This window comes from Rhea pennata, chromosome 1, assembly GCF_028389875.1.
Source record: "Rhea pennata isolate bPtePen1 chromosome 1, bPtePen1.pri, whole genome shotgun sequence".
Lineage (NCBI taxonomy): Eukaryota > Metazoa > Chordata > Aves > Rheiformes > Rheidae > Rhea > Rhea pennata.
Window position 1 is genome coordinate 104326690 of NC_084663.1, and position 14474 is coordinate 104341163.

Genomic DNA, 14474 nt, shown 5'->3' on the forward strand with positions numbered 1-14474 from the left:
GGCATATTTTTCTTTACAATTCATATGATATTCGTCATAAGATTTTAGAACATTTTACTGAAAATGAACACTCATTCAACACAGCATACAACAGATGCCTACTAAATCAACGCAGACGATATCATTAGGATGAACTCCTTGAAAATGCTAATAATTTAAAAATTGGCCCAATATCCAAAGAAAGTAATTACAGCAGTGATGGCAAAGTGATGGCCAGTGTTGCCAAGTTTGGCTTCAACAGAGATTTGGGCTGGCATCAGTGACTATTACCTACAATTCTTTTAAAAATAAACTCAGTACAAAATTTGGATACTGAAAAATGCATTAAAAATAGTTACATACATTCTGATCTAGAAATGTTCTTACACTGCCTATGTCACATAGCACCTTCCAGCAATGTCTCAAATGGTGTGGTGAGTGTGCATTGCCCATGGTTCACTTTATCTTTCCCATTAGAAGAGCTCTGAATGCAATACTTAACATCAATAAGGTTTCCTTCTATATACTCTGCTGCCTATATGATTGGAGAAACTGGATGCTTAACTGGACCACAAAGTTCTGATATCATATTTCAAAGAATATTCCAATCTTAGTTCACTACATGGAACTTCCCCATGGTTGACAAGAACCATGGGATACAGAATGATTATTATTAGTTGATATGAATTATCAGATCAAGTCAAGGGTAGGTTGTTTATGTTATGCTACGTTATGTTATTTAGGTTATGTTTACTCAAACACAATCAGTTCCTCTTGAAGAAAATGGAAGTTCATACTTCTCCAAGCAGAAAAATTAAAATTCCTAAACAGGATAAAGAAACAAAGATGAAAAAACACAGATAAAAGAAGAAGAAGAAAAAGAAACTTTTGAAGAAACAAGAGCAAGGAAGAAAGACAGAGACAGGATAGAGAGATCTGTATTTGTAGGAGTCAGGTTCTATTTAATTGTGAACAAGCCAAGGTCAGAGAAAGGCAATTTGGAACAGACAGAGAGATATTACAAGTTTCAGCAGAAAATCCCTACGCTGAAGGAGAAAAATAGGAGATTCTGACCCAATCTCAGAGCTGTGCCACAATAACAAGGAATACAAGAAGGAGAAATATGAGAAGGGATTCTTAGCTTTATATGAGTCTATGTCCAAAACAATATTTTGTCCTATATACATAAGCATTTACTTAAGAACGTATTTATAGAATCTTGTCCAAAATTGTGTATGATTTGTGCCCCTGTAAAGTTAACTGCAAACTCAAAGTGCTTGGAGGGCAGAAATGTGAGAAAAAAATACGTATTTCAGTTCCTGAGAGCTATTAGGAGATTAATGCTAGGGCCACGATCAAGGCAAAGAGGCAGGGAAGTGTCTCCGTTCGTTACATGGATGGTGGTTATGACAAAATTGAAACTCGCCCACCTTAGTGCTTAAAATAATGATTGTCCAGATCTAAACACAAACAATGCAAGTCCAATATATAACTTCCTTTCTTTCTGTTAACCTGCTTGCTTTCTGTTGTAGGTGGTCCTTTCCAGAGAAACCTGGAAATAGACTTTTATGATTTAGGATGTCCCATGAACAAATACGCATAAAGTTTAAGAGATTAATACTTTCCACATTTAAATTTTACTAGAATAATATTTCATCCTGGGTATGGACAAACTCATTCAATTTTCCAAATCATTAATATTTATTGATACTGTCTGAGCGTCCAGCTTGGGCTGTGGATTCATTCTGCCAGGTGATTTATAAACACGGAAACATGTATACTTTTCCAGAATCGTTATGATAATTCATATTACAGGTGAAACTGATACTAGCATTTCTTCCTAGGCTACCAGGTTTATTGCACAACCCAGAAACTATTCTGCAGTGAAAAAAAATTATGCAAAAAATGATGTATTTTCTTATAGAACTTCCATGTCGTTGGCTAGAGAAGATGGAATCTGCATCATGATGAAGCAGGAAAAGAAACAATTGCACATAGCCACAAAGCTGACCATACACTAATGAATCAGAATCTAATCCTGTCATTACTATGTACTTTCAAAACAACAATGGCAGACTTCTTAAACCAAAATGTTAACAGCTGAATGTCAAGTGGGTATCCAGTTTTCTGGGTGTCTGATTTCAGACTCTTGGCATAAATTTCAGACTCTTGGCTACAAACTCAGTGTCATAATTCAAACCAAAGTGGAGCTATCCTCTGAATGTGATGCAATGCTATGACAAATACTCTCTGAAAAGCAGGGACTGTATGTTTCATATTAACCATCAAAAAATCTGTGAGCTTTTTTGTCCATTTTGATATTTGGATTTTTTTCTGGTTCATTTCCCAGGAGCAAATTGGAGGCAATTAAAAACCCTAATTGTCCACAGGTGTGATAGAAATAAATGTTTTACCATTTGCCAAGTTCTTGGATACCACAATACACAAACACCTACGAAGAAATTACTTCTCATATTTTAATTCCATGCTCTGAAGGCCTACACCAAACAAGATCTGAGTCATACAGATCACTCATAGCTACTATTCCACTGAAAGAGTCAGGAATCCTCTTCAAAGATTATACTGTGCCCATAATGACAGAACTTTCAGGAAAAAAAAAAGTGTTATATTTCTTACAGTATAATGTAAGATCAGAAATTCAAATGGGTCACTTCTAGATGGGTCACTTCTAGCAGTTTTGAAAAGTCTTCCTTAGTTTTGGAGGTTTTTCCACTTAGAATCAGTTTGAATTAAAGTAATTATTCTGAGGAAGGAAGAGATTTTCTATTCTTTTCTCCATACTACATTTTATCCTTGGATCCAAGACAAAACTATTCATGAAACAAATGTTTCTATATTTCTCTAACTACTAAACACTTAAAAACTGACTAGATCTGTGAATGAAGGGAGAACCGTGGATGTTGCCTACCTTGCCTGAAGCCAAACTTTGGACATTGTTTCCTACTATACCCAAGTATGCAGGCTGGGATGTTGCATTTGTTCTGGCTGAGTGGACTACTAGATGAATGAAAAATTGGCTGGACCATTGGGCTCAAAGGGCAGCTGTTAGCAGCTGAAACTCTACCTAGCAGCTGTTACAAGCAGAGTTCTTCAGGAGTCTATCTTGGGACCTGTCCTCTTTAATATCTTTATCAATGACCCATGTGAGAAGGTGGAACGTACCCTCATTAAACTTGTGGATGACACCAAACTGGGTGTTGCAGTCAGCCTGCTGAACAAGAGAGACACCATGCAGAAAGACCAAGGCAGCCTGGAGGAATGAGCCCACAGGAGCCTCATGAAATTCTGTAAAAACAGATGCAAAGCCCTGCACCTGTGCTGAAAAGGACCTATGAGTCCTAGTTAACAGTAAACATGAAGCAACATGAGTCCACACTCAGGTGCTTTCAGATAATTAAATCCTAGTTAAAACTTTACTAAGTTTTCTTTTTTTCAACCTAGAGCCCTATCAGGTCCTTCTTAGGTGAAACAGCAATTTTCTGGGGTCACTGACAGAACGTTACGTGTATTTCTTTGTTGTTAGTATTTCTTTCCATGAGCCTTTGCAAAATGTTTGCCTCATTTCAGGGAGTCTTTTTCAAGTGAATACTAGAAAAGACAGATCTTTGTGTTTCATTTGCTATGGTGATACCACACACATAGCTTACAAAAGTTTTACAGTGTTCTAATTTTGATTATTTGGCATGCCTTCGTTATTAAAATGAGTCAATTTTTCTGATATTAAAATATTTATTTGACCACATTTTAGTTGAGCACTTACAATATCAGTGTTTATTACTGATCATGCTTTCCTCTATCACCTTTTTCATAACCCTAAAAATAATGTTATACTGTTGAAAGATACATATGGGAACCTTCTCTTGAAATAAAAACTTGGTGTTTTTTCAGTATGGTATCCAAAACTGAACTACTTTCACAGTTTTATAAGCCTACTCACTGCTTTAATAATTACCACAATAAGCTGACATTTGGCAGATAAAGCATTCCTTGATATCTTTTCTAGCTACATAGCATTAAGTTTCCTACTACAAGAATCTTTCAGTCATGACCAAATAAATCTTATATAGGCCACACACTACTATCTTCCGTTTGCTGAAGTCTGGACACAGGCTACCTTCAACTGCTGCTCACTACTCCAGCTGCTCAGGGAAGTCTGCAAACTGGTTGACAAAGAATGATTGCTAAATATCTCCTGAAACAGCTCCTTATGCTGTTAGTTTTCCAGTTTGTTTCAACAAGGCCAAATTTTCCCTTTCCATTAGTCAACCAACTATATTATGATAGCTCTAAGCTGCATGAATAGATATTTCTCAACTGCACACAGGAGACAGCCAACTCCCTTTTTGTCTCCTGTGCACTAATTATTCAATTCTAGGTTGAAGTACTTCCTGAAAGGACACTGACTTGCTAAAAACATATTTCATACATGCCTGAGATTGCTGACTAAGAATATTAAATAAGGAACTTTTCTTTCATTATGTTTTGCTTTTGAGCTAAGCTTTGAGTCTCTTTTGAGTCCTTACAATATATTGTTCTGTTAAAATGAAATGGTATGTAGAAGCCACAACTTACAATTAGAAAATATTGGCTCTTAAAATCCTTTGTTAGTATAGGCAACAATATAGACAAAAGTGCTAATGGTCATTTTGTTCTTTGTTTTTAAAACAGATGACTCCTGCTTATCAAAAAAAATACCCAATGTATTGTCATGCCATATGACTTTATTTCTAAAGTCGTAAGTCCAGACAATGCGAATAAGTTCATTAAAACGATATCTGTCATTTTTGGAGCCTAATCACATCTCCTTGTTTGACAAATGAACATAATTCAGGTAAAACTACACTGACCTAAAAAAAGAGGGAAAAAAATAAGGAAGAGCTTCTGACACCTTGTAGCCATACTAGACTAGTTTATTTAGAAAAATGTTATAGCCCGACGACTGTCTGGGATCCAGTAAAAAATCCTGGAAAAGACGAAATAGCTCTAAGGACTGAAAAGACAAGAGATTAGCTTCAACCTGGTTTGAAAATAAACAACAGTCTCATCAAAGGAGAAATGTGATATTGAATAATAGTGTCAAATACAGCCATGTGGTCTTGACCTAAGTTATTTTAAGAATGGTTGAATACTTTTATCTACAACTGAAAAAAATGGAAATCAGTACCATTAAAATTTTCAAGAGGGTGAATAAACCAACAACCAAGTCCATCATAAAAAGAGATGAACCTGACACAAATGCAAGTCCAAAAGAAAACTCTAAATCTGGTCTGCCAATTGGCCATCAATCAATCAAATAACAGTGTTAAAAGATATATATTGAAATGCTGAACACTAAACTTACGTTTGTCAAACACAAACCTGTCATAAGATAAGTCATAAGATTTGAATTTAATGACTAGGGTAATATAGAGAGAAGATATTACTGACTTTCAGTAAGAGGATAAAAGAAAGAGAGCAGACAGATGTCTGTGTGATTCCACTGTTTCCTAACACTGTTACATTGATGGAGAAGTCTTCTAAGAAAACACTACAATGCTGATGGACTGACCATCATCCTCTATGTACTTTTCAGCAGCTTACAGGCAAACCAGCTTACCATTTCTTTATCATTCAATATTTCAGATGAAGAGTAGAGACTATTGCATTTTGACTGTGCACATTTTCAGTTGTAATTACATTTTATTTTGCTTCTAACCAACATAATCCTAGGAATAATTAAGGATAAAGAACAACCTCTGAAGCATCAGCACACGCATTTAAAACATTCTAGGAAATAAGAAACAAAGAAATAAGAAGAAACAAACACATACAAGAACCAAAGAGAAAGAAACAAAAACAATCCTAACACATCTAAGAAACAAAAAAATATGCATATGCTTTTTTCCTTTCCTCCAATGGAAAAAATGATTTCAATAAAATTGAAAATGGCATCTCTTTATACATAGAATATTTCAAACATCAGCTTTTCACATTTGTTTAGAACTGGTGCCCCAGGTTCCACATAAACTAGATTAGAACATCACCAAATCTAGAGGTCTAAATCCTTAAGTGTAACTTGATTTTTTTAAAGAATTTGATGTTAGATCCTCGAGGGACTAAACTTAGCTGAAGTTACATAAGGAAGTAAGATTCTGTTGTGAAAGACACTGCATGAGCCTTCCCCTCATCATCTCACCATTCCCATTCTCATTCAACATCACGGTCACTAAGGTCATCCCCACCACATGGGACTCATTTCATGAAACATGTTCAGCTGGAATCCCAAGGGGCCAGCCCAAGTACTGTCTGCTCTTGCAATAGCCTCCTCAGTACCTTTTGGCTGCCACAGCAACTTACCTCTTCATTGGCCGCAATACGTATTCCAGAGGGAACGGTGGCAGAGCCTGTATCAACGTGCAGCACCTCAGCAACCCCCCACACAGCCTGCCTTTGCAAAAGCATTGCAGGACACACAACAAACCTGGCTCTCTCTTTTTATGGGTCTCACCACACTATTACAGCAGCAACAGAATGTTTACCTGGAAGAACAGCTCCTGCCTCCAAAGTAATTCTCCTACTAGTAATAACTGCAGAGCCTGAACGGGAATCAGAGCTATCCTCATTCTCACAGTGATGAGTAGAGAGGCAAAAGCAAGGTTACTGAATTTGTGCATCCCTTCTAACTTCCCCTCACACTGCCTCCCTGGATCATCTTCCCATCTCCCTCTCCATCACCTCTGCCTGGCCCCACTTCTCTCCAGCCCCTCAGGCCTTTTGCTGGACTTTTGCCACTACACTGCTAACTCCACATCAAGACCAGCAAGATGAGGTGACAAATCCTTTTGTAGTAACCAGGGACCTCAGAGTTTGGGGTAATTCCAACCAAACTTGCCACATTTTAGCAATCAGTGCTGCACACATCCAGCTGCCTGATGTCATTTTTCTCTCTTGTCCAAAGCCATGGCCATCGACAGACCAAGCCAAATCTTATACTCTGAATAAAGGCCTTACCTCAAATTTTCACAGTTTAAAGATGGTTGTTTCTCATCTCTCTGAACAATTCTCTAGAGAATGATCCTTAAGGAGGAGATGCAGAGGACAGACATCCTCTCACTCCATGCTAAAAAGCAAGAGTTATGTAGGGCTTTTCCTGAGGGCTATATTGTAGTTTTGAAAGATGATATAAGGGTATCCATTATGCACATGGTTTGAGGTTTGAAAGACAGAATCATTGCAAGGAGAAGCTTGGTGAGATGTGGCAAGTATATTTTAGCCTTAGTCTCATTCTGCTTTCCCCTTTTGGGAAAGAATTACTCTGCAGCAGCTCTCAATATAATGAAAATCACCACAGCCACAATCCTGCTCGACTCTTCCTTCATACTAATCCCTAATGCCATTCTGAAGCTTGAGAACATCACTCTGAGATTTAAGAGGGATGTACCTATAAATAAGTGCTCATTCATTGGTATGACTGGTGCATACAGGATACCAACTATAAGGTTGACGAAAGTGTATAAAAAAGTTAACCCATAGTGTGCAAACAGCTATAAAGGGCCACGGGTTGATTCTAAGCTCCACAGTTTACCCTCCCCTTTCCTTCTCTTTACTATTTCATTACCTACTCACCTGGTGACACTGACATATTTGGGCTCTGTGGACCACTCCAGTTTCTCTCTCTCTCTCTCTAAGCCAGAAAGTAATCACAATCTAGGTTGGGAGCATGACATTAATGTTTCTCATGCTAAGCAAGTGCAAACTGCTCCCAGGAGGATGCCTATTTATTACTGGCTCTATGCCGTAAAAGACTGACCTAATGAAGCAATACAGAGCAGCTGATGTTGGCAGCTTTTCTTGTATGCACAATTAGAGGCACATTTATTGGCACCAAATATTTGTGCCCCAAAGGCTACCATGTACAGGTGACCTGTCTTGATAATTCTGTGGTGTGGAAGTTTTACTTGGCTGCCCTTTCAAAATCATGTGAAAAATCTGAATTTGAATCCACTAAGGTTGCAACTGAGACTTCTTTTGAAAAAAGTTGCTGTTCAGCAAATAACCTCAATTGGATTGCCATTGTATTTATTCATTTATTTATTTATAGCTAGTATCTCCTAATAAAGATATATAAAGAATATCTATAATACTGAATATATTAAATGTAAAATATTGTATATGTCTAGCTAAAACACATCATTTTTCATATTTTTGTTATTAACTTCAAAAATGACTGACTAACACTGGGGGCTACAAGAAAATCTAAAATCTGAGAAGATTGTCTATTGCCCATTTTCAACAAAGATTACAAGAATGTGATTATAAGCCGTACATAAAGTGTGATGCATATAACAAAAAAACACAGATTTGAATTTGAGATAGATATAAATATGAATATTTAGACATCTATATTTGGTCTCTCAAACTGCTGAGGCAGATAACTGAGTTGCCTAAACTCCATGTAGTCAGCAGAGAAAAGTGCCAAAGGAAAGGTCCTGTGCAGCTCTTTCTCCAGTAGGTGCCTAGCATAGATCAGATCAGTCATGTCATAACAGTGCCTATTTCTCTCCCAAAATGAAAACAGAAGCTCAGCTGAGCAGCTCAGAGGTAGACGTAGACTGTGTAGATGATTAAAGATATTGAAATGATTCCCACACCCCTGGATACTGAAGAACACCATACTTCTTTGGTCTGAAATTTAGAGGTAGGTGAAATCACTGTAGGAATGGAACACCCAGCCAGTATTACATCCATACTACTGCCTTATATTCATCTGTCTAAACATCAGCTGTTTGTCTCACAAAATTAAAAAAGCACAAAAACAAGAAGTTAACCCTACAGACTTTCTTATTATTTCAAGGCTCAAAATGTGACGGGCCAAACTGGCCCTGAAACAAGCAACACGGAAGTGCAGTGATCCTGAACAGGAGGTTGCTATATATTGAGGAGACGGTGACCCACATGAGAGTTGACCTGAGTCAACTCACATGGGCACAGGCCTGCTCGGTGCTGTACGTATGGCCGCAGGACAAACTTAGCCAGCTAATTGTAATGGAGGAGCCTGTAGGCAGCTTCCACGTGGCACTTGCAATTATGTCACCTGCATCTCCTTGTCTTTATCTAAAAGGGAGGCAACACATTCTCATGTGAACATCTTTTTGCTTGACAATAGGTCCATCTAATGATGTATCACTCGGGGTTCCCAGTATCAGTAGGGACGGAGGACTTAACTGTTAACATTTTCTTTCACTCCTCTTTGAATATTCTGATTAAATGTCATACTATACTTAAAGATTTGAGTGGGCATTCTTTCTTGCCAAGATCAGAAAGAGCTGGGACCTACCTAAACTAACTAAAAATATGTAATGACCGCCTTGCTTAATTCTTTATGCCTACAGTCCGTGTTAACCGAATAGGGAAAATTAAGCACCTGGGGTTAGGATCCCCAAAGTCAATACACCAAACAGTATTCTCAGCAGCTGCTGACTGGTAGTCATGTGGAAAACACTGAGATGGAAAAAATCCTAAATTCCACCTAGCCAATTGCTCACTTAGGGCAATCAGGGCTGATCTCTTCCATAAAAATAAGCACTTTCGCACCTTCTGCCAGATTGGAAAGAAACAAGGAAGCTTACTCTGCTTCCCACCAGCTAGGTGAAGGCTCAGAGGGTGTTCTAGAAATGCATAGTTCTTTCTCCTTCAAGTAAATTATAAAAGCAAGAAGCAGAAGGAACTGAATTTTGTGAACACAGGGAAAATTGATAATATTGAACACCATATAAGATTAACGTGAAGGACCCCCATCATTCTTGTTTCAAATAGAGTAAAAGCATGAGCTAGACTTTGAGTTACTCACCTTAGTCAAGACTTGGACAGAATGAGTTACTTTAAAACTATATAGGCATACAATGTAAGAAAGAAAAACACCTATGGAGTTGAAGTGATGCTGGACTATACTAAGAACTTTTCAAAATGGAAACTCTGGACTTCAATTCCCAACACTTTACCTAAATCTGACTTCAAGTTCCTACATTAACAGTTCCATAAAGTTACTGAAATTACACTAAGGAGAAATTCAACCTTAACTGAAACACAATTTTTGACATCTGATTTGCACCATTTCTGGAACCAAAATATGATTCCTCGATTATTTTCAAAATCATTCTATGAAATACTATATATTAATCTTTTGAGTATTAGGTTAATCTTTAAGTAACTTGACTATCTATATTTCCTCATGAATAAATGCATAACAGCTCAATAGAGGAAGTTTCTGTTGTGAAGAGAAAGGTCTAGCATAACTATAGAGACAGCACTTAAAAAATCTTTCTAAACGTAGATGCAGAGTGAGAGGTAGTTTCTGCAGACTTGCCTTTGAAAATGCTATTGGCAGGGACATTAATTTTCAAGTAAAACAATTTATATTCTTAAAGTAGACTAAATCTTTTGAAATTCTGATATAATCAAGTAGTCAAATTGCATATATCATTAAAGTTCACATTTGCTTGTAAATGACAGCTGAAGCATCCAGAAAGTTCAATGTATTTTCTCTAAGGCTAGTTGAGTGGGAAGCTTTTCATGAGATGTTTTGTCTCTCCTATCATCAATTCAATGATGTAAACAGTGACTGATTAAACCTGCACTCCCTTCAGATTGATATACCTGACTGAAAGAAATCTCACAGCTGGAATTCTTCCTGAAAACTAAAATAGATGACAAAGTAAAAGACCAATCTTCTATAGGCACTTAATGAAGACAGGCTTCAAGGGGTTTTCTATACCAGCGATCACTTTACACTCCAGGACAAGACAAAAACAGCAGATTTCTGCAGCTGAAGATTGCAATCACAGCAGAATAAGAAAAATAACAAAAACATATTGCTTGTTAAATCACTTACACTGGTTTTCCTTTGGATTCACAAGTCAAAATTATAGATTGTCCTTCTTCAGGCCATGAATTGGAAGAAATGATTTTAACTAAAGGTGTATCTAGGAAGAAAAAAATAGACATCTTGTTGAAATACATAAAAAGAATTTGTTATTGAAGAGTACATTCTTCTCTACTTAGAAAAGACTATGCCCAAGATTTAATTTACACTTGGAGGTGCCTTGTGCAATTTTCATCGTTTTCAAAAAGGCAATAAAAATGACCAGTGCAACTGAAACACTGAATTTTTACATCTCAAGGAAATCCCAATAGAAAGCACATGTATACTCAGAGAAAGTAACTTTTTTTCCCTGTATTCCATGCAAATACTCTTTATGAGTATTTCACAGACTGATACCTAACAACAGAATAAAAAATATTGAGGATGAATAACAAGTACTCTGTGCCATTGTTTCTTTGTCTATTTATAGGTAGATATGATGGAATACTGCTATTAGAGGAATGAATGCAATAATATACATTTGAATAAGAGTGCTTTTATTGTTGCAGAAGCTTGAAACTCATAATAAGAAACCTACAATGGGCTTTTAGATAAAATACCTTGTTACAGCCATTTTACAGGATATTATTTCTGAAATGCAATAATGCTGCCTCTGAAACAGAACTGTTTTTTTCTTTTCATCCCAAAATTTACAAAATAAATAAATAAATACTTGGAAAAGCCCTATACTGAAGTCTATTATCATTCCCAAAAGCTTAAAAATACTATTCCTATACACTGGAATTAACTTTATGCTTATGGCTGTAAAAAGACACACAATATAAATATTGCAAATTCATGTAGAATGAAACAGTTGATAGTAGGTCTTTAATTCTTAAAACAATTTGTGCTGACATGTAATAATTCTCTTAATCAATTCTCTTAATCAAAATATGCTACATGAACTAAACAAGTACCTCTTCATATGGAGAAAAAGAAAGATCAAAGAGAAAGAAACATCTCCACACAAAACAGCTTCTTCCTTAGGAATTAAGATTCTTAGAGAGGAGGCCTAATAGGTAAATGTAATGGCTTTATTTTCCTCTATAGTTTCCTAATATAAAAGCAATCTTCATCTATGGCACAAGAAACACTTTGACCTGCAAAACTACAGTTATCCAAGTTTTGGCCCATACAATTTGCAATTCCTATCTGATTTAGCATTGAGGTAGTGTGACAAGTGACACCACAGACATCCCATTATCAACAAGATTTTAAAGAGTATGAACTACAAAATCAAATGGAAAAATGGTATTCTGTAAGGATACGATCTCATACTGAGATGCTAATATTTCTGTTAAACACTTAATAGCATGTAAACAATGAAAAATCACAGAATCACAGAACGGTTGAGGTTGCAAGGGACCTCTGGAGATCGTCTAGTCCAACCCCCCTGTCAAACAGGGTCACCTACAGCAGGTTGACCAGGATTGTATCCGGTTGTGTTCTGAGTTTTTCCAAGGATGGAGACTTCACAGCCTTTCTAGGCAACCTGTTCCAATGCTCTGCCACCCTCACTGTAAACAAAAAGATTTTTCTTAGATTTAGATGGAGCTTCCTGTGTTTTAGTTTGTGCCTGTTGCCTCTCGTCCTGTCACCAGGCACCACTGAGAAGAGTCTGACTCCATCTTCTTTACACTCTCTCTTCAGATATTTATATACATTGATAAGATCCCTCCTTGAGCCTTCTCTTCTCCAGGCTAAACAGTCTTAGCTCTCTCAGCCATTCCTTATATGAGAGATGCTCCAGCTCAACCATTCTAGTAGCCCTTCTCCAGACTCGCTCCAGTAGCTCTCTTGTACTGGGAGCCCAGAACAGGACCCAGCACTTCAGCTGTGGGTGCACCAGTGCCGTGCAGAGGGGAAGGATCATCTCTCTCAAACTCCTGGCAACACTGCCTAATGTAGCCCAGGATACCACTGGCCGCCTTTGCCACAAGGGGGCATTGCTGGCTCATGGTCAACTTTTTGTCCAACAAAACTCCCAGGGCCTTCCCTACAAAGCTGTTCTCCAGCTGGTCGGCCTCAGCCTATACTGGTGCACGGAGTTATTCCTCCCCAAGTACTGGACTTTGCAACTCCCCTTCTTGAACTTCCTGAGATTCCCTTCTGCCCATCTCTCCAGCCTATAAAGGTCTCTGAATGGTAGAACAACCCTCTGGTGTATCAAATGCCCGAATATAAAGCTTTTTCTGACCTTGATTTTTTATTTCTGGCTTATGAGCACTGCACCAAAAAGTGGAAGGTTTAGTGTAGACTTGTCATAATTCCACTGAAGTCATTGTCAGAGTCATTTGGATTTCAGTAGGGCTGTGTTAACTTTACACCACTAGCAAATCTGTTCCACAAGTTCACATTTTTAAGGACCCTGGAAACCATTATGTAGGCAACTAATCCTTGGGGTTCATGCAGGCACTTGCCTCATTTTTAGCACATGCTTAAGGCACTGACCTGAAGTACCTTGATAAATCACAGCATCAAGTACTTCTGTGATTTCAGTGGTGCTACTGGAGATGAATAAGTTACTCTCTTGACTATACAATGGACCAGAGGAACAAATTAGTATCAGACAGGAGTAAAGGAGGATTTAACAGAGGAATGGAGACAACTAATGCAATGAGATCAAGAGATTTCCAGAGAAATGTGAAATAGAGCTAAATTTTGCATGAAAATAATAATGATAGTCAGAGGTGCAGGGCGGGGGAGGGGGGGAGAAAAATTAAAGGCCCATCTACCCACCTACCTAGCACTGCTGGTTTAAATACTTCAACAATGACCAGCATTTTACACATTATCATAAATGACCCAATTGAAGAGGGGCTTTCAGGCAATCAAGCTTGCATTTGCGTGGATCAATACAGTGCTATTTCCCCCCATCTTGATACAGTTCCCATTCCTCCTTTATTTAATACCCTAGACAGCACTCTGTTCTCTGTGTACCTCCAGAAGAGCTAACTCACCCAGACTACAAAGGATCTTACACTTATGTTTCACTCTCTAAAGCACAATAAGATTGTGCAGGAAGTATGTATTTCCTTGTGGTTTTCCTTACTAATTGACTTGTATAGTAACTACTTATTTCTTTAAAACAGGAAACACAACAATTAATTCAACATACATTTTTTAGCGAAGCTTACCATTTACCTTTTTATTAACAGTCTTTTAAAAAGACTAGTTGATACTGTTTTGGGTGCTTCAATCTCAGTGTTACTTTTTCCACTTATTTTTATGCTGCCATTGTTTCTTCTCCAGAATTAAAATATACATTTATAAAAGAAAACAATTAAGATAAACTCATCCTCCACTTTCTCATTCACATCAATATTTAAAATTAGAAGAAATCTTTAGACTAATTGCATAAGTAACCTAAAAAATTTAACAAAATAAATAGAACCCTGATGACTGGTATTTTTCAAGAACATAAAATACTCTACATTACCAAATACTACCTCCTGTTGGAGCTGTTCATTTTACAAGTATTTGACAAGTATAATGTACTATATCAGTACAGTGGGCTTTAATCTGTCAAATTCAGAAGTATTAATCATAACAACAGGAACACCATCTAATCTCC

At 37.3% G+C, this 14474-nt stretch overlaps 1 protein-coding gene across 2 annotated transcripts in view; it reads right to left on the reverse strand.

Moving 5' to 3' along the window:
* Positions 1–14474, reverse strand: part of CADM2 (cell adhesion molecule 2) — a 664728-nt gene that overhangs the window by 85761 nt on the left and 564493 nt on the right. For both annotated transcript variants that reach the window (XM_062572942.1, XM_062572932.1), the window contains exon 6: positions 10871–10961. In XM_062572942.1, the coding sequence (XP_062428926.1) occupies positions 10871–10961 (91 nt within the window). The remainder of the gene's footprint in view (positions 1–10870; positions 10962–14474) is intronic.